The 23149-nt window shown below is 40.8% G+C and overlaps 1 protein-coding gene across 5 annotated transcripts in view; it reads right to left on the reverse strand.

The window, feature by feature from the left end:
- The window catches only part of satb2 (SATB homeobox 2), an 86481-nt gene that overhangs the window by 10398 nt on the left and 52934 nt on the right, over nt 1-23149 (reverse strand). For 4 of the 5 annotated variants that reach the window (XM_050049560.1, XM_050049562.1, XM_050049561.1 and 1 more), the window contains 7 exons: nt 21809-21911; nt 18136-18186; nt 17364-17956; nt 16364-16576; nt 13981-14067; nt 13058-13210; nt 9209-9403 (listed from right to left, as the gene is read on the reverse strand). In XM_050049560.1, coding sequence (XP_049905517.1) covers nt 9209-9403; nt 13058-13210; nt 13981-14067; nt 16364-16576; nt 17364-17956; nt 18136-18186; nt 21809-21911 — 1395 coding nt within the window. The remainder of the gene's footprint in view (nt 1-9208; nt 9404-13057; nt 13211-13980; nt 14068-16363; nt 16577-17363; nt 17957-18135; nt 18187-21808; nt 21912-23149) is intronic. The other variant, XM_050049565.1, reaches the window with a different exon arrangement.

The raw sequence follows: 23149 nt of genomic DNA on the forward strand, positions 1-23149 counted from the left end.
ACATGCTATACTATGACTTTTTTTCATGGTTTTGGATGACATACTATACTATGACGTTATTTCATGATTTTGGATGACATTCTATACTATGACTTTTTTTCATGGTTTTTGACGACATACTATACTATATACTATACTATTCCTCCCTCCCTCCTTCACTTGTTACTCCTCCCACCTCTGACCATTACGCTTTGTCGTTTAAAACCATGAAAAAAATTNGTTTTGGATGACATACTATACTATGACGTTATTTCATGATTTTGGATGACATTCTATACTATGACTTTTTTTCATGGTTTTTGACGACATACTATACTATATACTATACTATTCCTCCCTCCCTCCTTCACTTGTTACTCCTCCCACCTCTGACCATTACGCTTTGTCGTTTAAAACCATGAAAAAAATTCATAGTAAAGTATGTAGTCAAAAACCATGGAAAAAAGTCATAGTATAATAGTATGTTGTCAAAAACCATAGAAGAAAGTCATAGTATAGTATGTCGTCCAAAATCATGAAAAAAAGTCATAGTATAGTATGTTGTTCAACACCATGGAAAAAAGTCATAGTATAGTATGTCAGCACAAGCCATGTTTACAAGCTGCAACATCTTCGGGTTTCCAGTGGATCTTCCTCTTCATTTGTTTTTGGACACTGCAGTGCTGTACTATTTCACAAGATGCGTAACAGCACCCCCTACTTAAAAGAATGACAACACGGATTGCCGGAATATCTCGTCAATGGCGGGGAAGTGTTGTGTCATAAATGGCGCAATGTCTTGTCAATGGCGGGGAAAGTATTTAAAATTTCATTAAAAAGACGTAGTACAGCATGTCAATAAAAATGTCATCAAAAACAATTTTAAAAAAAAATCATAGTTTAGCAAGATGTGTAACAGCACCATCTACTTATAAGAGTGAAAACACAGATTGCCGGAATATCATGTCAATGGTGGGGAAAGTCTTAAAATGTCATAAAAAAGTCATAGTAAGGCGTCAAAAATGTCATAAAAAGCTCATAGTATATCATGTCATTAAAAATGTCATAAAAAGTCATAGTTTAGTATTTCATTAACACTTTGCCCACCAGAGTGTTATTTTGAAGTTTCCAGCCACCACCAGCATTTTTGATCATATTCACTAATCTTTAAAGACCCACAAAATAAGTTGTTCCATAAATATGTAAACAGTGTATACATGAAACGAAAGAAGAGACCTTCTGTTCTTAAACACAAAACATCTTTATTGTATCTCATTCCATTTCCTTTATATCAACACTTGTATTTGTGCATTTTCATAAAAACATTTCACACAAAAAGCTGAGAAAAATGCATTTTTGTCAGACATTTTTGAGAACACACTCAACTTCACATTTATATTTTTTTTTTCATTTTCCCACATCAGTTTGAATTGTATAAATGAAAGTAAGAATAATGATATTTTGTCTCCCGCTCCTCTCTGGTCATATCTGTGTGTCACTGTCACCCTCATGGAGATCCTGTTTCATCCCACCAAACTTGCTGACGCCAGCATTTTCGTGCAGTTAACAAGCTGCAACATCTTCTTTGGGTTTCCAGCGGATCTTCTTTGTCGTTTGTTTTTGGGCACTGCAGTGCTGTTCTATTTCACAAGATGTGTAACAGTGCCCCCTATCTCATAAGAGTGAAAATGCGGATCGTCGGTATTTCTCGTCGATAGCGGGGAAGTGTTGTGTCAAAAATGACACTATATCTCGTCAATGGCAGGAAAAGTTTTTATAATTTCATAAAAAGGACATAGTACAGCATGTCATTAACAATGTCAAAAACGTCATAATAAAAAAGTAGTCCAAAAGTATGAAAAAAAAGTCATAGTATAGTATGTCGTCCAAAAGTATGAAAAAAAAGTCATAGTATAGTATGTAGTCCAAAATCGGTAAAAATAAAAGGTCATAGTATAGCATGTAGTCCAAAATCGGTAAGAAAAAAAGTCATAGTATAGTATGTCGTCCAAAACCATGGAAAAAAGTCATAGTATAGCATGTCGTCCAAAACCATGGAAAAAAGTCATAGTATAGTATGTCATCCAAAAGTATGAAAAAAAGAAAGTCATAGTATAGCATGTCGTCCAAAACCATGGAAAAAAAGTCATAGTATAGCATGTCATCCAAAAGTATGAAAAAAAAAAAGTCATAGTATAGTATGTCATCCAAAAGTATGAAAAAAAAAGTCATAGTATAGCATGTCGTCCAAAAGTATGAAAAAAAAGTCATAGTATAGTATGTCATCCAAAAGTATGAAAAAAAAAAAAGTCATAGTATAGTATGTCATCCAAAAGTATGAAAATAGTTATAGTACAGTATGTCATATGTCATATGGATTAGAGCACACAGAGGTAGCAGGCTTCACTCTGATTTTTAAGTAGCAGATAGTTTTTTGATGCTGTATTCATGTTCTGAATGTCACATACTGAACCTTTAAGATCAACATTCAACTCATTCATATTTTCAGGTGTTTTACATGAAATCTTTTCCTTGTTTTTTTTGCAGAAATATTAAGTGAACAGTACAGACCCAGTCGCCAATGTGAATACAAGCTTGCAGTATATTTGTTCCGTTTCACCTTCCTCCCTCCCTCCTTCACTCGTTACTCCTCCCACCTCTGACCATTACGCTTTGGAAGAGATTACATGTCACTTCAGCACAACACAATACAGCCCCGCTCTCCCAAAACCACAAGCACTGGAGCCCCGCGGCCAGACCAGCTCTTCTCATGGCATGATTCAATATTCCTGAAAAACTTCTTTCCCTTCCTCTCCCTCCATCTCTCCATCCCCCCCCCCTCCCCTTCCCTCTCTCCCTCTCTCCTGGCAGCGCTGTGAGTGCACTGCAGTAAAATGAAAAGTTTTCTTTTAAACGTAAATCAAGGCAAATTACGGCGCAGAACTATGAAAGAATTATAGAACATGAAATATTCATCTTCTCCTTAATGAGCTCTGGTCCTCCAGGGCCCCTGACTCTCTCCCTCTCTGTGTTTTGGTGGGGGTGCGGGTGCGGGTGGAGGAGGGTGTCTCTGGTGTATGACCACCAGAGACACCATTAACACAGAGGTAAATATGTAATGAAGGAAAAATCACTTTTCTGTTAGTTTTGTGCATGACTTCACCTCTCCTGTTAATCAGTGTGTTTTTTATTTTCTCCTTCTGTCTGCCTGTCTGTCTCTCTGTCTTACTGTCTGTCTGTCTCAGTCTTGTATTTGAATATGTGTGTGTGTGTGTGTGTGTGTGTGTGTGTGTGTGTGTGTGTGTGTGTGTGTGTAGTTGCGATTCATGAGGACTGGATCCAGGCTAGGGGAGTAGATGAGTCACTGCACCGTTCCTTTTTATAAAATAATGTTTCTTTGATGAAAAGCTGTATACACGTAATGTTATTGAGGCTAGCTGGGAGTGCAGCTCTGTGTGTGTGTGTGTGTGTTTGTTTGGTAATAATGTGTGTATATGTGTGTGTGCATGCACTTGTGTTGTTGCATATTTTTTTCGTTCGAACTGTGTGTGGTATTCATTCCATTTATCTGCAATTAAACAATTAACTTAATTGTGGTTTGCCAAAAAAGCCCAAACTCCACCCTGCACCAGTGAATAAGAGGCCACCGGGATGCACTGAGGACTGCGGAGGGAGGGAGGAGACACAGAGACAGAAACACAGAGACAGAGACAGCTACTTCCCTCAAAGTGGAGAAATCAACAATACAAATAAATAGTTGGAGCACTGACAATCTTTCCCCAAATATGAAATGAATTCCAATAGATTTTGGGAGAAACAGCAGCAAATTATTTATTGTCACGATGACAGAGAGGAGGGACTTCATGTTTATGACCTTCAATACATTTTTCTATTGATAATTTATTATGCTATTGAACTATTTGATATTGTAATTGGCAACTGTATCTTCTTTCATAACTTTAATTTAAGGTAAAACCTGTGCATTTGTCTGGGACTATTTTCAGCGGCGGATTGATACACATTTGGTGTTCTAGTATTTACCATATACTGTATAACATAATGGACATAGCTACAGCTTTTTGGAGCCAGAAGTGACTATATGTCGGTCTGTGGGGATTGACTCACTCTTGGAGCCGGCCTCAAGTGGCCATTAGTGGAACGGCAGTTTTTGATACTTGGGCTGTTGTTTCATTTACTGACATTATTTTGAATAAAATTATTTTGAATCAACTCAGTTTTGTGAAATGTTGTCCTCTCTGTCAAATGTTTGTCATGCTCTGACAATAAATAATAGTTTAAACTAGGGATGCACGATAATATCAACACGTCATCGGTATCGGTCAACATGCTTTTACTTATTTTGCATGATGAATGAATATTACATAAACTGAAAAGTATTGTATTTATTGCCCCAATCTGCTGGTGGGCCATTACAATAAGAGTGTGCATGTATAATATGATGTTAATTCCACTACAGAAGAGACTTGATCATCATTAAAATTAGCTGGGGGAAGGAGTGGAGATATCGGTATCGGCCAAATAAGTTGATATACAACGACATATCGGATATTGACAAAAAATCCAATACCGTGCATCCCTAGTTTGAACCACAATTAACTGTATGATTTTAAGCTGTTACTCAGGAGCAAAAAATTTGCCTTTAAATTTGAAAGAATTTGAATTTTTTTAGCGCGCTAATTATCAATATCGATTGATATGAAATTTTTTTATCATGATAACATTTAAAGCACCATCATCCATTCCCAAAACAAAAGCATATTATTTTTGTGTACTGTCACACCCTTATGTCACCCAGTGCAACATGCGGCTCATTGATTTTTTTTTTTATGGCGCAGAGGAATGAGATCAGGATTTAACTTCACACACACACACAACACTTGTAGATACTATATAGATTTGTTAGATGGTCAGGGTGATTTTTCAGCCTGTGCAGAATCATGTGATCTTTTAAAGGGGCACTACGCTTATTCTACACATCAAGCTCAGTTTACTCATCGGGGGAAGCACCACTCTGCTGGTTGTGTAATGGCTCTGGTGGGAACTTTCCAAACTCTGAGAAAGTAATACCTGATGATGTCATCAGGGTTTTCTTGGCTTGAACATCTGCGTTACAAAATCAAGGAGTGGAGGTTAAAATATGTGGGCATGTGCCAGGCGGTGAGGGTCTAATGATGACACTATTGAGTTGCATTATGGGAAGTGCAGCAGCTTCAGAGCTTGGCACATAAAGGGACTACTGTAAGAGTCAGAAAATCTTGGCCTCTGTTGCACTAATTTGACCACTCTTGCTTTAACCTGCCTTGGAGCTATTTGTTGCTGCTTTGGTTATAAGTGTCTTCAGTTTGTGATGCCAGTCGAGCACCTTTGGATTGATGTGAGACACAAGAAGAGAGAGGAAGAGGAGGAGGAAGGGCACAGTGGTTGTTGCGTCTTGTTCTAGTCCACCACTCCTGGGGTCTCAGCCTCGGTGAGCGGTCACACACATACACACACACACACATACATAAACAACCCCTTGACTTGCAGCAGAAATCAATTTAGCAAAAACAATAAAGAAATTATTTATAAGGGCAGACTCTGCCAAATTAGCTGTGGGACGCACTTAACTGCTAAAGCCGTATGAATAAGAGCTGTGGAGCGAGCACCAGGGCCGTGTCACTCATGAAGAAATGTGATGCTGCTGAGGTTACTGACACACACGCACACACGCACACACACACACACACACAACACACACACACACACACACCAAGCACCTGCAGACTTAATAGACACACAGTCAGAGACCTCCCAGAGCCCCCAACATGCAGAAATGGCTCACGCTACTGTACACGCAGTCCGGTCCAAACACACATCACTGCTGTGTGGATTAACTGTGCAGCTCCATCTCAGCACCACATCCATTTTTCATGTGTATTCTGTGGTTGGTTGCTTCAGTTTTCGAGACCCTCTTATTGTCCACAACACAAAGGAGTGCTCACATTACCAACTATCAGTGTGAGATGTTGTGTACGTGCATGTGTGGCAGATGGGACACATGTGTGGTCTGTGGTGGCAGGCTGGCTGGAGCCTGAGGTTTGGTGGGGGGCTTCATCTGGGATGGAGGGGGGCGTCTGAAGACAGCAATGCACATATTTATACACACACACACACACCTCATTTTCCCATTAATAAATCACCAGTGTTTCACCACAGTTCATCTCCGTGCGTCTCTCGAGGTGGGTGGGGGGTGGTGGAGGGGTTACAACATGGGCGTTTTGAGGGTAAACTTTATTTTTAGTCTTTGCTGAGAGTGTGAGAGGAGCAGAGGAATGTGTTAATGGTGCCACCACAGCTTCCTCCCAGTCTTCCCATCAGCCTTTAATACACAGCTCTGAATGGGAAGAGAAAAGATTGCTCCGTGGTGGAGTTGGAGGTGGGCGGAGCCGCAAACTACAGCAGAGGATTCGTGTCAAGATGCTAAATGGGAAGTTTCAGCATTTGTCTGTTTTTGATTTATAGCATATGGTATATGCTATATGTGGGATATAATAGCTGTGTGTTGGGGGATGGGGGGGGACTGGTGGTTAGACAGACTATCTCTCAACTGGAAGACCCGGGCTCAGTCTGAAGCGTGTTTGAGAGAGCAGTGCATTGTCAGATTGTGTGGCTGGACCCTGACCTTTGACCTTTTTACAGTGCAGTCAGCTGGTAGTCGTAACAGGAGCCGTGTTTTTATGCACAGTGTGAAGTGTCGCATCAGTAAAAGCTGCATGAAACGGCAAAGTTTAATCAAATGCTTGCTTGAGTATTTTTTGTCAAAAAAAAATTGGCTTTGCTGAAAAAGTTCTGATATAGCGAACATTTAATTCACATAAATGATCAGCTGTTTTCTTCCCCGATATTCTCCTTACAACATAATTTGTCTTTGTCTCTAGAAGCGTGACGAATCTGACACGACAGAACAATTAGGGCTGGGCAATATGGCTTAAAAATAATATCGCAATTTTTTAGGCTATATCACAATACACAATATATCTAAATATTTCGAAACCTCCTCTAGTGTACTGTAGACTACTAAAATACAAAATTATTAAAGTACAGACTACAGTTACTACAGTTACAGTAAAGTTTAAAAAAAGTAGCTTCTGTCATAATAAAGTTAAATAGTACTGTTAAAATAAAATTAAATAAAGCAGGACCACTGGTGCTTTTATTCTGAAGCACCCGGCTTGTCTTAGGCCGGAAGTGTTAAAGTTTTTGCTGTGAACTTGAGGCTTCGGGTCAGTTAGCTGTTAGCAGTTTGGACAAAGTTAAACTGTGCCTTTATACGTGATGATTTATTCACTGTGAGCTGTAAACAAACAACTTACAGTTCTCCAGTTTATATATTAATAGTATTTGCAGGTCACACTGGTGCTCCATGGTCACAAAATGTGACTAAGTAGTTGTGGTCTGCAGATACAAAGACAGGCTTCCTCTCTCACGGTATTGTTAATCTCATGAAGTTAAAACTGTTACTGTGGTTTCATTACGTGATGATTTATTTACTGTAAGGTGAAAAAAACAAACGGCCCTCCAGTTTATATACTATTATCATTTGCAAGTCGCAGTGGTGCTCCATGGTCTCAAAATATGACTAAATAATAGCAGTCTGGAGATAAATGCTTCGCCCTGCTCACACACTTTTGCTCGGGAAAAAGTGATCCAGATAGGGAGGAGTGTAAATTTGAACATCTGCCATCCAATCCATCTTTGTAGCCCTTTAACAAACAGGTTTTTTTTACGGCCAAACTAATCACCTGACCTCAGTCCAAATGAACGTGTTACTTGCTAATACCAGACTTCAGGCAAAAAAAACCTCTGACACAAGCAGGCAGTGAAGGTGGCTGCAGTAGAGGCCAAGAGGAGGTTATTAGGGACCTTTTTTTGTTGAGTTTATTTTGACTTGTCCAACTTCATTTCATCTCAAAATTGGGGAACTGTGTATAAAACCTCCAACTATCTAATGTGCTGGGGTTCAGAGACAGCTAAACAAAAAAGTCTTCTCTTTAAGTGAGTGAAAAGACAGTTTGTCATATTTTTCCGTGGTGTCTGCTACTTAAAATCAATAACAGATAAGGTATTATCTGTGCAGCCTGAGTGTGATAAAGACAGCCGGACAGATAGACAGGGTTCAGTGTGTGTGTGTCAGAGTGGGAGGGTTACAGTAATGACAGAGGACGACAGGTCAGAGTGTTTCCTGCATCGATCTCCCTCAGCCCTCCTTCAGCCTCTGCCTTCATCCTCACAAACTAATGGGGCATTTCCTCCAGTGCCACACCACCCAGCAACTCTGTTTACGCTTCGTTCCACTGGGGCACGCACTCACACACAAACACATGTGCACACACAACTAGATCAAACAGTACAGTACGTTCTCATACCTAATGAATATAATGAGGAATTAATAACGACGGGTGTGGTCTCTGAGGGCGGAGAGATACAGTTACATGCTTTTTAGCTTTTAAAGGGACTATGTTCAATATCATCACTGTAACGAAGTACATTAATGTGCTTTTAGGTGGTGATTATTGCTGATATTATAAAGGAGCTGTTGAACATATTTAGCAACATGATGCGACAGATGACAGATAATTAGCTCAGCAGAGCAGACTGGAAACACTTAGCCTCTGTGGGTCTTATGGTAACACAGTCCGCCTAGCAGCACCTGTAAAGCTCACTCATTAACACGTCTCGTTTGTTTATCCGTACAAAACTACAAGTGTAAAGATCATAAGTTGTGGTTTTACTGGTAGTTATGTGTTGGACAGTTTCTTGACATGGATCGGTCGCCAGGAAAAGCTGCAGAGTGTCCAGGAAGTTGTTGCTTCCAGCCAAGAAGCACTCTGGCACATTAACAACGAGTTTTCATTATTTCGCTTTGTACGGAATTTTTGTATAAAATGGAAAATTTGCTTTTGTACACTGATCCAAAAACAAAACAGGGGTTGAGAAGATCTGGTAAAAACACATTTCTCAGGGTACTGGTACATGGTGGGGAAGACGGACAAGGTGTTTACAGTCAATTTCAGCAGATGTAAATATTGTTAGATGAGGTGACGTGTGCAGGAAATCTGTTTTTAATGCCTGAACCGGACGTGCATTTTAACACCAGGTGTTGCAGCCATCTGGACGTGAAGATATGAGGTGCATGTTCGCACCAGCAGTAAACATGCCTGGTTCTTACCTGTGTGTCCTGTGGCAGGTGGAGGACGGTGTGCAGCCTCTCCGAGTGATGGTGTCTGGACTCCTCCTCGTACGCCAGGTCTCTCTCAGCCTGCGGCAGCGTCAGGAACCTCCGGATGGTGCACAGGTTCTCCCACAGAGTGCGGTTCTCTGGGCTCGGGTTCTCCTTCCACCGGAGCAGCTCACACAGCCAGCCCTGGAGAGGAGGCGGAGGCAGACGAGGAGAAGGAAGGTGGGGGTTAAAAAGAGCTGGTGTTGAAGGAATACTGTACTTCCATAGTTTGAGAAATATGCCTTTTTGCTTTTTGCTGAGAGTTAGATGAGAAGATAGATTCACACTCACATGTCTGTACAGTAAATGTAAGGCTACAGCCAGTTAGCTTAGCTTAGCATAAAGACTGAAAACAAGGGGAATCAGGTAGCCTGGTTCTTTCCAAAGGTACAAACATCCACGTACCTGCACCTCAAAACAACAAGCTTATGTCTCATTTGTGCAGGATACATTTTTAGCCAATGTAGGGGTGGGCAATATATTGATTATACCCTATGTATCACCGCTTGTGCCATTTGAGACCATTTAGTCATTTTTTTGCGACCACGGAGCACCGGTGCGACTTGAAAGTATGATTAACATATAAGCTGGAGAGCTGTTAAGTTAATTTCCTCCTCACATTTACTAGCACTGCTGTAACAGTTTAACTTTCTGCTAAGTACTAACGGATCACTGTTGACCAGAAGCTTTAAGCTCACAACGAGAACATTAACACTTCCTGCCCGAGACGAACCGGGTGCTTCAGAATAAAAGCACCAGTGGTTTCGCTTTGATTTAATTTAATATATCAATACTTTTTTTAACTTAAATATATATATATATGTATATATAACTGTACTTTAGTTTAATTTTTTTTTTTTTATAACAGTACGTTATTTAATTTTACTGTAACTGTGGGTGGTCTATTGTAGTTTTAAAATATTGTATTATATACTGTGTATCACCTTAAAGCCTCAATATATCATAATATTTTTTTATAGGTCATATTAACCAGCCCTAGCACGGTGCTGTGCTTTGCTGTAGCCTTTACATCACTGGGAGGTTGCCAGGCAACCACCGGAAACTTGAGCCAGGCTAGCTGTTTCCCCCTGTTTCCAGCCTTTATGCTAAGCTAAGCTAACCTGAACGTGATACGATCTTACTCTCAGCAAGAAAGCATGTAAGTGTATTTCTCAAGACTTCAGACTATTCTGTCTCATAAATAGAATCTGAAGGAGCGGATTCTGTCCCCCCTTTAAAGACTACAACAGTGGGCCCTCCTTGTATTTCCTGTTTTATGAACCATTTTATGGGCTTCCTCCAGCTGTGGAGCCCAAGAATCAACACATCTCACCTACTAGCAATGACACAGGGTGAAGGAGGAGGATGACGAGGACCACGAGAGGAAGGAGCAGTAGAAGTAGTGAGGGATACATGAGGAGCAGGATGGCAGAAGACAGATAAAGAAAAATGTGAGTGCAGGGAGGTAGAGTGCAAAGAGTTGAAAAAGTTGGAAACGTGCAGAGTGTGTGAGGTAAATGCAGGAGAGAAAGATGGGGGAAGGAGAGACGGAGAAGATTCAATTATATCTGCTAGACTGGTTCAGTTTGTGACACCAGCTGTTGTGTTCAACCAGCCACCTCGGGCAGCATGCACCGCTAATAGCCTGATCATCGCTCCCTTCCTCTCTCTCTGTCCTTGTGGCCAGCTGCAGCAGATGGGTGCACTGAGCCGTGACCCTCAGCCACCCCCAGACCCACCAACCTGGGGGACCTCGCTAACTGCACACACACACACACACACACACACACACACATGCATGTACTGTATACATGATGCATACATCGCTACATCTTCTCACGCTTACACAAGTGAATCCTGTGTGTTTTGTTCTCTTTAAAAATATATATTTAAGATCTTTGAGTTCTTTTATAAACAGTTCTTGTTTATATATCTACGACAGTGGGTGCAAGTAAAGCATTGTCCTTATTATCCTCCTCCTTCACCTGATGCCACTGCTACAGTAAGACACTGAGAAGCTTTCTAAGGGGTTGAGTGTAGTGCTTGCATCTGTGTGCAAGTACACCAGTTCTGATCTGACTTAAAGGAATACTTCATCCCTGAAATTGCTATTTGTATGTCAGTTATTCACCCTGTGTTCTGTTGAATTTGTGAAGAGAACTTTGCTTTTCTCACATGCCTGCGCAGTGAATAAATCCAAAAACTGAGAAAACTGATGATGAATTGAGGTCATAGGGGTCCAGGGTTAACAGTAGCAGAACTATGTCAAGAAATCCGTTTTGAAATTCTGACAACTCGTGCAGTTTAATCCAAGTTTTATGTATCTAGCAGTGTGTTCAGTGCTGCCAAAACAGTCGGTCCTTTTTGACAGGGAACTGAACAGAAGGTGAAACTTGTCTACGCTCTCCTCACAGCCAGAATCCACCGACAAAAACTGTACTTTTACCTCTCTGAACACAGGAGCTGCTGGTCTACCACTGCCTTGATCAGTTAGTTCAGGGGTCAGTGACCAATACTATCAAAAGAGCCATTTTTGACCAAGAATAATAAAAACAATCTGCATGAAGCCCCAGAATATACAGTATTTGAGGCTTTTAATTAAACCTATTAAGTCTAAGTTAGCCTGTAGTAACAGTCTAAATGAGCTTTCATGTTTTACCACAAGGCTGCTGCTCTGCAGGATGCTATTAATAATTATTTACCACTTTAACTTTGCAGAGCTGGCAGTGAACACAAACAAAAATGTCCACGCATTACTAAATTCTCTATTTTATTCCAAGACTTTTACTTTTTGGATTTGGCAACCATAGCTAGAAGACTCGAGACGAGCCACTGCTATCGAGGTTCACAAAATTTTAAGGAAAATCTCCCAGGCAGTAGATTAATTGTTGAAATGTCAAAACGATTTTTTTTTTATTTGTATAGAGGCTTCACATTTATACAATTGGAGGATGTAAGAATTTCTTTAGGCCTACAACACTGATATCTAAAAATTAAAATGTTAAAAAAGAAAGAGCCATTTGCAGGTTGCCGACCCCTGAGGGAGTGGATTGTGTTAATTTTTGATTCTGTCATTTTAAAGGGTTAGTTTGGACTCACTGCAGTCACACGACAACAGCAACAACAACAGTTTCTGTTTTTGGTTTCTTAGTTCACCGTGGAGGCATCTGAGAAGGTTTCTTCACTAATACAACTTAACACAGGTGTGGTACAGGTATACACAGGTATACAAGTGATAATCTGGAGAGTGTAGTATTCCTTTAAACAGAGCCATCAGTAATGTTATTATTATTTTAATGACATGTTGATTAATTATGGGATGCTCTGTAGCAGTTAGCAGCAGCTCACTGTGCATGTGTGTCTTTTTGTGACAATGCGCATCAAAAAGCTACGTTTCAAAATAGCTATTGTTTCCAGTCATTTCTAGAGATATTAATCAAAAATTGCAAACATTAAAATAGTTTCAGTGCCGCAGGACATCACATTATCAGAGCTCTGAGGAAACACAACTATCAGAAGTGTCCATCATCCGCGAGTGACAGATGACAGAGTGTGTACACTGTGGCAGCGCTCCAGCTGAGGTCTCTGCAGAGTGTTTTGGCTCTGAAGCCCTGTTTTTCTTTGTATTGTTGTTTTTATGAGGGTTTTAAAGCTGCTCTGATTTACATATTTATCAAGCAGTAATATGTAAATGGCTTGACTTTCTCTGGGGATAAAAAAAGCTCCTTCATTCAGAAGTTACTGCCTGCTCCTTTGATGTAAGACTTTTGTGGTTTCTAGTCCCCAGGGTTCCCTCACCTGGCTCTTGTTGGCAGCCACCTTAGCGAACAGAGCTTGGGACACCTTGGCTCTCTTCATCTCCTGCTGAATTTCGTCATAGATGCCTGACGTTATGTTGACCAGCGACTCCAGCTTCAGTGGGAGGTCAGGAGCCGGGCCGGACGGCTTCGGCTGGAAGAGAGGATCAGCGGGATGATGTTAGACACAGTAAATACAAATTGAAGTCCCTCTGAGCAGTTAATGTTTAACGAGGAGATGTTATCAGATCAGTTTGGATGACAGGAAATATCATAAAGGCATCTATCACTTAAGGATTCTGCTGCAACTCTAAATCTAAAACTAAGAGTTTCATCCATAAAAGCAAATGTTGTGTATATGTACATGAAGAAAGGTTATCAGCTGAAGATCAGGAGAGCTGCTCTGGGAACAGACATGCAGTGTTCCCTGTGTGTGCATCAGCGGCACATCTGCAGCGCACGTCTCCACATGAATTTTGTTTACAGATCAAAGTCATTAAGTCCTCCTCTTTTGTCTTTCTTTGTTGTTTCTGTTTGAATGAACATGTATTGGCTCTCAGAAAGCTTGTATACACAGTGTTTGAAGTCGTCCACAAGACATGTTCAGACCAGCTAGCTTACATTCCCCCAGTGTAAACGATGCTGAGATTATTTTACATAGACATAATAAGAATAGCACACAAATTCACCCACAGCCATGAATGGGCATCAGAGGGAACGTCTTATCACTGATGTTGCTGAACTGTTTTGTGCATGTGGAAAAAGAAATGTCCAAGTACTGTATAATGTCCTTTATGTTTACAGTGTGCTGCTTTGAAGCTGTTTTTCCTTTATAAATGGGATTTGTTGAAGGTTTTAAGACTTGGCGCATGACGTGCTGCCGTCTGCTCTGTGAGGGCGAGTTAAAGATTGGAGATAACTCACCGAGTTGGAGATCTTAGTCTTGTTCTTCCAGATGGAGGCCCAGGTATCAGGGGTTATCTGGTCGTCCAGGCCCCTCTCCCACACTTTCTATGCACACACACACACACACACACAGGGCACATGGCATGTTACAATCATTGTTTGCATCAGTGTGATTACACATGCAGTCACATTACAGATCTGGAAACCAACTAATGGCACCACTGACTACGGCAGCGTACCGGGGCCATTGTAGGTCAAAGAAACAAAAAACAGAGCCAGTGGAGAGGGTGATATTCAGAGAATAAAAACAAGAAGAAAAAATTATTTATTTATTTTCCATGATTATAAAGTCTTGTGAGCACTTGTGAGGAAAAACGGAGATATTCCCTGACTGCCAGAACGTCAGGTAAATTAGTATAACAGGCTACAGAGGGAGGACTCAACATTGGCTTATTATTCTTGAACTTAGTTGACTCATGCACAGGATGTGTGTCTCTGACTCTGATCTGTTTTGACGCTGCAAACAAGATAAAGGTACTTTTTAATCATATGGTATGGACTTGTACTGAGATTAAAACCTTCTGGGAAAATGTCATGCAACCCCTGGGAAAAGTTATTGGCTATACTGTTCACTGTGATCCAGCAATGTGTCCTTTGAATTATACTGTTAAAGGAATCTGGTCAAAACAACACACAAGTTTTAAGAGCTGCATGACAGCTAAAGACTGATAGCAACTAATCTGAGGGACGCAGATCAGCTGAAAGAGGGAGTGAGGCTTCAAACATTTGGAGATGATCTCAATGGAGGAAGCAGCGTCTCAACTTTCTGATGTTTATAATGAGGAACAACAACTGTGGAGGTCGTACTGGATACTTTTTGTAAAATACATATCTTTCCAAGAATCTAGAGACTCCAGGAGCAACATGAATGGACCAATATTTCTTTCTGTTTGTCTAGTTTATCCTGTCGATCCACAACTCACTGAGACGCACATAAACCCTCTGTAATTAGTACTCTTATTTTTTTTCTTACTCTGTTTAAACATCTTTGCAGGTATGCAACTTAAATATTCTGAGTTTTTTTTTCTTCCGTTTGTTGAGAAAATCAATATAAGTTCAAGTCAAAAAAAAATTAGTTGACTCATTATTTTTTTGTTTTTAAGATGTATAAAGCTGCTGAGTGCACACTGTGCATAAACTTAAGTAGGATAGCTGAACATGTCCACATCATATTTTAACACTGCAGATATTCTGTGAGATCATAAAGTCATACATTTGTGAGGAAAAGTGATGTATGAAGAGCAACAACGTCCACGTAAGGAGGAAGTCACGGTGGATTAAAGGGTCAAGCACAGAGGTCAACGCTGGCTTATTATTATGAGACTTAGTTAACTCGTTGGTTTTAGTTTTTAGGATGTATAAAGCTGTTAAATGCACACTGTACATAAACTTAAGCAGAACAGCTGAATAGGCCAGCTTGTGTCAATGTCATATTTCATCATTGCAGTTACTCTCTGAGATGAAATGTTAAATTTACCAGGAAGAAAAAATGTTTGGGTTTTTTTTGTCAAGGAACAACTTAAACCTCATCACCAGTGTTGTGCATAAAGTCTCTTGGTGAACAGAGAACTGTACACACCAGTTTGCAACTAACAAACCTGAACATGAGCGTCACTGACTCTCATTTTTAAAATAATTCTAGTTCATCTTTTGAGACTGTGAACTTGTTCAACTTGTAAACTATGAACACTAACTAGTTAATTTCAATCTGTGCAAACTGAACTTTGAGTGAGCTCATGTAAAGTGTGAAAGTGCTAAAGTTTGAAAATTAAAGTTGTGTCGAAGTCCGGGACGTTACTGGCAATCAGCTAAACGTCCTTCCTGGGCATCCTGGTCAAGTATTATGTTAAGACAAACAAGCCTATTCAGCTATTCTTCTAAAGTGTATGTACACTGTGCGTTCAGCAGCTTTTTACATCCTTAAAAACTGATGATAATTGAGCAACAAAGTCTAAAAGAAATTAGCAATCGTTGACTCACACAGGACACAAACCTCTGTCTCCTGGGTCAAAGTCCTGTGTCTGACCCATTCATCAACTACGACTTCCTCCCTACATAACTTTAACGCTCTTTAAACAAACTCACCAAACTTTACGGCCAATTATCTCAGAGAATTTCTGAGTTTTTTCCTGCAAATGTACGACTTTATAATCTTAGAGAATATCAGTTTTTACTTGTAAATTTACTGCTTCAACCTCAGAGAATATCCATTTTTTCTGTAAATTTATGAGTTAAACTTGGAAATTTTTCTTGGAATCTTACCCTTCTTCCCAGGCTCCATTTTTTTTTAATCTACAATGGTCTGAACATGCCGTTGTAACTGTCTCCATGGCACACTAACCTGTGAGAGGCGCGGAGGTCCGGAGTTGGAGGAATTCGAGGCGGGGAGGCCGACTGAAGGGTTCATGGTGCGTTCTCTCTCCTCCTGGTAGATGCGGTCCCTCTCGCTCTCCGGCAGGTTGAGAAAGTTCTGCATCGCTTTCAGATTCACCAGCAGAGACTGCGAGGCCGTACGAGGGTCCTCCTCCTTACGCAGGATCTCTGACAGCAAGCCCTGAACAGTGACGACACACACGGAGACACATTTAAACTGTGAACTTTACAAGACGCTTCATATGTTTTGTATGTAAAACCTTTAATTTAAGTAACTAAAGCTGTCAAATAAAATTAGCGGTGGAAAAAAAGTAGTTTTCCCTCTGAATTGTTGCAAATGAAAATACTTAAGTACAAATCTGACGTACTTCAGTGCAGCACTTGAGTAAATGTACTCAAGTAAAAACTTCAAATGAACATTAGATACACAGTAATTGCACAATACATACACTTATATACAGTCACACACACACGTGCAGAACTCACTCACACACACCTGGCCTCTACACCAACAGGTCTATGAGCCTCCTCCCATTACAATAATCTAATGGGGCGTGTGGTAACCAGTTTAGCACAGCCTGAATGCATCAGGTGTTTGTGCTGCTGCGAGGGCGGCGAAGGAGACTCAATGACCCAGAGAGCCACCCCGCCACGCTTCCGCTAATCCCACTGAAAATACCACGAGGTGGGTGAGAATTACCCTGCGTGAAAAATGACAGTCTATCAGTGATGTCAGGTTCCATTACAGCTATTATCTCTGCTCACCTGAGATGTGAAATATTATCTGATAAAATGACTTCACGCCACCACAGGGTGATATTAATATTCAGATTATCCCTGTCTCTGTCTATGCCATCTGACGCTACCCTCTCTTGTCCTTGCTCCTCCTCTTCCTCTGATCATTCTACCCCCACTCTCCCCCCGCTGTCTCCTAACCTGCTTGACCGCAGTCTGTCCTGTTTTCCTACCTGTGTGCGGTTGAAAGCCACACGGGCGAACACGGCCTGGGAGACACTAGCTCTCTTCAGCTCGTCTCTGACCTGCTGGTAGATTTCACAGGAGACCTCGGCGGCCGAGGGGTTGCTCCCGGGATGGTCGCCGCCGGCTTTTGACGAACCCCGAGGGATGGGCGGGTGGTTGAGGAACTGCTGGTTGATGGCCTGCGGGTGCTGGTGGGCCAGCAGGCGGCTAACGGCCAGTTGCTGGTTGATGAGGTGGGCCATGGCGAGCTGCTGACGCACCAGCTGTGGGGAGAGCTGAGGGGAGAGCAGCCCACCTGGCCCCAGCAGGGGCTGCAGGGCACCAGGCGGGGGCGGTGGTGGCGGAGGAGGCACCTGGCCCGTACGCAGAGGAGGGCTGTGGTGGAGGGGGCCGTGGGGCGAGGGCTGCTGCTGGGGAGGAGGAGGCTGCTGAGGAGGCTGGGAGGGCGCTTGTGGATCTCCAGATCCCGCCTTGAGGAGGGGACTGCCGGCTCCCAGGTGACTGAGCTGCGCCAGGCCGGCCAGGTGAGGCGGAGGTCTCTGGCCCAGCACACAGAAGTCAGCCATGTTGTCTCTCTCAACTGGAGAGGAGAAACAGTCTGGGGTCAAACCACCACCTTCACATCAGCAGACAGATGTGGACAAAAGGCCACATCCACACTTTGTTTTAAACACATAACAACTGCTACATTTACAACTACTGTCCACACTGTTCCACATATCAGTGTGGACGAGGCCTGAGATTAATATGAGTCCTTACTTTTGATGTCAGCAGCGTCTCGTCCAGACCACATCTTCTCCAGATAATCTACTGCTCAACCAAACACAGAGATTAGACCAGTTAGACTGTTCGGATGTACAATGCATTCGCCAAAGAAAACAAATATTTGCCCCGTTTTTCTAAATTAACGAGATTATCTCAGAATTATGAAAAAAAAAAAAATCTGCTCATTTTCCTGAATGAACCCAGCTGACACCAGGCGTCATTATGATGTCAGAATGATGGACGGACGTTAAATTTTAGTTGGAATGAAAATTGGGTTGACGATATTTTTTTAATGTTAGTGTTTCATTTTGTGCGAACGTTAACTTGATGTTTTGCAGACGTTGGGTTTTATTCGTCATATGTCACAACTAAATGTTATTCGATGTCGATGATGTTGGCGTTAGACGTTTGGAAGATGTTGGATTTTGGTTACTTAACACAATTTACAAGCAACAAAACATAAACATCTGTCGTCGGTATTCTACGTCAGTTGATGTTGGCTTTTAGACGTCCTGACATTTGAATCTTGGTCACACAACATCACAACCTAAATTCAATTAAATATGAACGCACAACCACGCTGGTGGCCAGCTTCTTTTCTTTTTCTTAACAAAATGTATTTTCTCAGTAATTAAAAAAAAGAAAACAAGCAGATATTTTTTCTATAAACCTTTGTCATTATTCTACGATAATAATCTTGTTAGTTTAGAAAAACAGCAGATTGTTTTTTGTTCTTTTTTTCAAGTGGCTGCATCAGGCTATCATAAGAAGGGAACATCCTGATGTTGATACACACACGACCAAACTAGTTGACAACAGTCACATCAAGGTCTATGTAATGAACTTTGAAGCTCGACTTTTGAGCCAACATTAATAAGAAGTCCTTGAAGGGCTCTGAAAATGGAAAATTGATCATTTCAACATTTCCGTGACGACTGGACGAACTCCAGCTGCTGATGGAGTGACCTTGAGTTGAGATTTGTCAGCTGCTGTGTCAAAGAACGACGACTGAAGCTCATGAACACATTTATGTAAAACTCAAGATTCAAAAAAGAAACTTTTGTTGTAAGTTGAGGAGTTATGCCCTTGATGTTCTAGCTATGATTGACAGGTGTAGCAGCCAATCAGAGAGCAGTGAGCTCAATGAAACTGCTGCCAGGTGAAGAACAGGACTAAACACTCCTCTCTCTGTCAGCAGCAGGCTCCACCATCACCCCACCCTCTGACTCTGTCTTCCTATTTTCCGTTCAGGCTCAGGGTTTAATGTGATGATTATAGTGCAGCTTCTCAGGAGGAGGAGGACGGGCTGACGGGGTCGACGAAGAGTCATTACAGATGATTAGTTTGAGGAAAGTCAGAGGAGCATGATGCTGAATATCTGCGCTGATCAGAGTCACTGTAAAGCTACAGTACAGTAGATACACACACCCCCACCCCTGTTACACAGAGACATATTTATTCCACCCTTCATGAGAGGTTGCATGTCTGAAGCTGGATTTATACTCGATGCCAGAGGTCACAGATACCCACAGCACAGGTTCTGATTTACAGTCTGGTGTCAGATTTCACCCTCTGAGAGCAGCACTGCAGTGAATGTGATCAAGCCACCACGCCTGAATTAGATTTCCAGTTAAATGTGTTTACATACTTTTATTTACTTTATGATATGGAGTGACGGGAGGCTGCGTACGCACCGCTTCGTCTCTTATACTGAACGGGAGATCGCTGCCATGCAGTCACTGTGTTTACGTTCATTTATTCATGGAGGGAGAGTGGTGATCGAGGCCAGCAGGAAATAGACATGTTGTTAAGTGCAGACGACGATTTTAACTTCTCAGTGTATCAACAATCTCCACTGGCATCACACTCTTGTAGAAAACACAAGCAATGTACTACTGCATGTGTAGTCACGTGACGCCGCCCATTCAAGTCTGCGACCTGGAACCAACATGGTGGAGAACTCAAACACTGAGAAACATGCCCTGTCTATCGTTTGGACACATTTTGGTTTTCGTGAAGACGTCGCCGAACAGAAATTAAATGTAAACACGGAAAAAATGTTTCAGTGACCAAAGGTAACACCACCAATCTGTTTCAGCACAATCATGTTACCAAATATGAACAGAGCACGGCTCAAAAAACAAAGATGACGGGAAAAGTGCCTCCACAAAGCAGCTCTCAATAACATGAGCATTTACAAAGGCTACACATCATGAAAAAGATTCAAGAAGATGGAAAGAAATAACTGACGCCATTTCCAACTACATCGCGAAGGATTTGGCTCCCAGAGCAACATTGGACACACCTTGTTAAATCCCTCAACAGAAGACACACTGTGCCATCGCGAAAATAATATTTGTTTACAAGAGATGCAAGTTATTTATTTTCTGTGTTTTCAGGGAACTTGCCTATTCCATTAAAACTAAAGTGTGACCTTTATCGGGAGACATTTTCATTTCAGTGCTTTAATTTAAATTGTTGTAAATATTCACTTAATAACCATTAACAGTTCATCTGCGTGTTTCCTTCAGTTACTTTAAAATCACAAAGCTAAGATATGCACTCTTTCATGAGAAAAAATATTCCAGCTTTAATAGTTGAGCATATTTAAAGTACAAACCTTGTCGGTGAACTATGAGGGCAAAAAACCCCAACAAAATAATCTGCTGCTGTAGTGAGCCAATCATACAGAAATAAAATGTCTCTGTCTATCTACAGTATTTTTTATTGACATTATTTTGATTATAACTGTTTTGATCTACCTCAGATTTGTAAAATGCTCTGTTGTTTATCTTCTGACAATAAATAAAAAGTTTGGTAACACTTTACTTGAAGGTATCTACATAACTATGACATGACACTGTCATGAACCTGTCATAAACATTATGTACATGTCATAAACGTTTATGACTACTGTCATTAAGTATCATTCGGTCTTTGTAATGACAAGTTGACATTGTTTGAGTTGTCTTGATTATGACAACTTGACATTAATCAAAGTGACATTACCAGAAGTTGTCTTTGTCATCACAAGTTGACATTAAATTTGTTAGGGATGTCCTTACTTATGATGTCCAACTTGACATTAACCAGGATGACATTATCAGAAGATGTCTTTATGTTAATGTCAAGTTGTCATAAGGACATCCCAAACAAATTTAATGTCAACTTGTCATGACAAAGACAACTTCTGGTAATGTCACTTTGATTAATGTCAACTTGTCATAATCAAGACAACCCAAACAATGTCAGCTTGTCATTACAAAAACCGAATGACACTTAATGACAGCAGCCCTAAACGTTTATGACATGTACATAATGTTTATGACAAGTTCATGACAGTGTCACGTCATAGTTATGACAGTGTCATGTCACCCTTATGTAGATACCTTCAAGTAAAGTGTTACCATATGTGCCACTTCTCATACATATTTGTATACAACCCAGCAGGAATGATCCTCACTGTTAACCTGTTTATACTATTGGCATTGTGTATTTTTGGATTTGCAACTTATTAATGTTTTATCATTGTATATTTGCATTTTTCCTAACTTGTCCTTCGGAAGAAATAAATGTCTTATCTTGTCTTATTGGGTCCGAACCCCTTCTGCTGGAAACCAACTGTCAGAGCATTTAAAGACACTGGACTACTGTCTGAACAGCTCACCTTTAATTTTTTTGTACTTCTTGTACCAGCGACCGAACTCCTGGCATTTGGCGGTGGAGACATTGGCGTAGTAGGAACTGTTCACTATGGAGGAAATCATACTCTGAGGACAGAAAGAGAGGGGAAAGATAATTAATAACCAACATAATATGAAATGCTTACACTCACGCAACCACCTCATGGCATGCTCACATAAACACACACACACACACAATAGAAATAGACAAACATTAATCATGATTGGAAGCCACCCATGGAAACTCGAGCCAGTGCAGCGCAGAGAGGGAATCTCCAGCCACACACACATATGCTTGCAATTGATGCTGCGATCAACACCCCCACCAGAGCTGCGTTTAAACACTGTACGCTCACACACACATAAATCTCACACAGCAGTCGTTATGAGACCAGGAGAGAGGGCGAAACATGCAGCTGGGGACTTGAACATGATTGAGGAGACAGTGCTTAATTTTGTGGGGTGGAGTTTGATTAAAATGTAGCAATAATCAATAAAAGGCATGTAGGATTAATTCTGAGTGTCTAAATCTCCCGAGGCCGACTCCAGTCATTAGTCAGGACATGTGAGGCCTCGTCAGGGAAGTGACACTTACAATAAACATTTTAAAAAGTAGATGTAAAGAATTAGTAAAGTGATAAACAGGTCAGTCAGCTGAGGAACATGAGGGGCTGTAATGTTGTTGTTGTTGTTGTTGTTGTTGTTGTTGTTGTGTAACAGTATCCAGCAGAGTTCAGACCAAGTCATTGTTTTGCAAGTCACAGGTTAGTCTCAAGCCTTTGACCTCAAGTCCCAACTCTTAAACTTTGAGTTTTGAGTCCTAAACAAGACCTAATGTGCTCTTCGCCAGATGTAACGTCATCTTAACAACAGAATAATAATATATTACATTCACAAAAATCCTAATATTTTTTTAAATGTTGTATTTATTTTTTAAAACAGCTGTGTTGCAAGACTTTGTGACTTCATCTCTAATTTGAATCCACATGTTTTGCGTACTGCATTTCATTTTCTATTGACGACCGCTTTGTTTTTGTGCACAGACGAAATCATCTTTAATAGCATTTTTAAAGAGGAATATAAAAATGATAGTTTGGAACAGGAGAAAACCAAGAAAAGGCTTAAAAGCCAACAAAAAAATTGTCGGAAATTAACATAATTAAATCAACGTAATTAATCACTGACATTATTAGAAACTGGATAACATCTCAATTTCAGTAACAAATAAATTTATTTCAAACTCAAAGTAATGAATACATATCAAATAAATCTGGACATCAAACTAACCGTAAAAAAAATCTAGGTGGGATTGAATTTCACTTCTT

Source organism: Epinephelus moara, chromosome 7 (assembly GCF_006386435.1).
Source record: "Epinephelus moara isolate mb chromosome 7, YSFRI_EMoa_1.0, whole genome shotgun sequence".
NCBI classification, from domain to species: Eukaryota; Metazoa; Chordata; class Actinopteri; order Perciformes; family Serranidae; genus Epinephelus; species Epinephelus moara.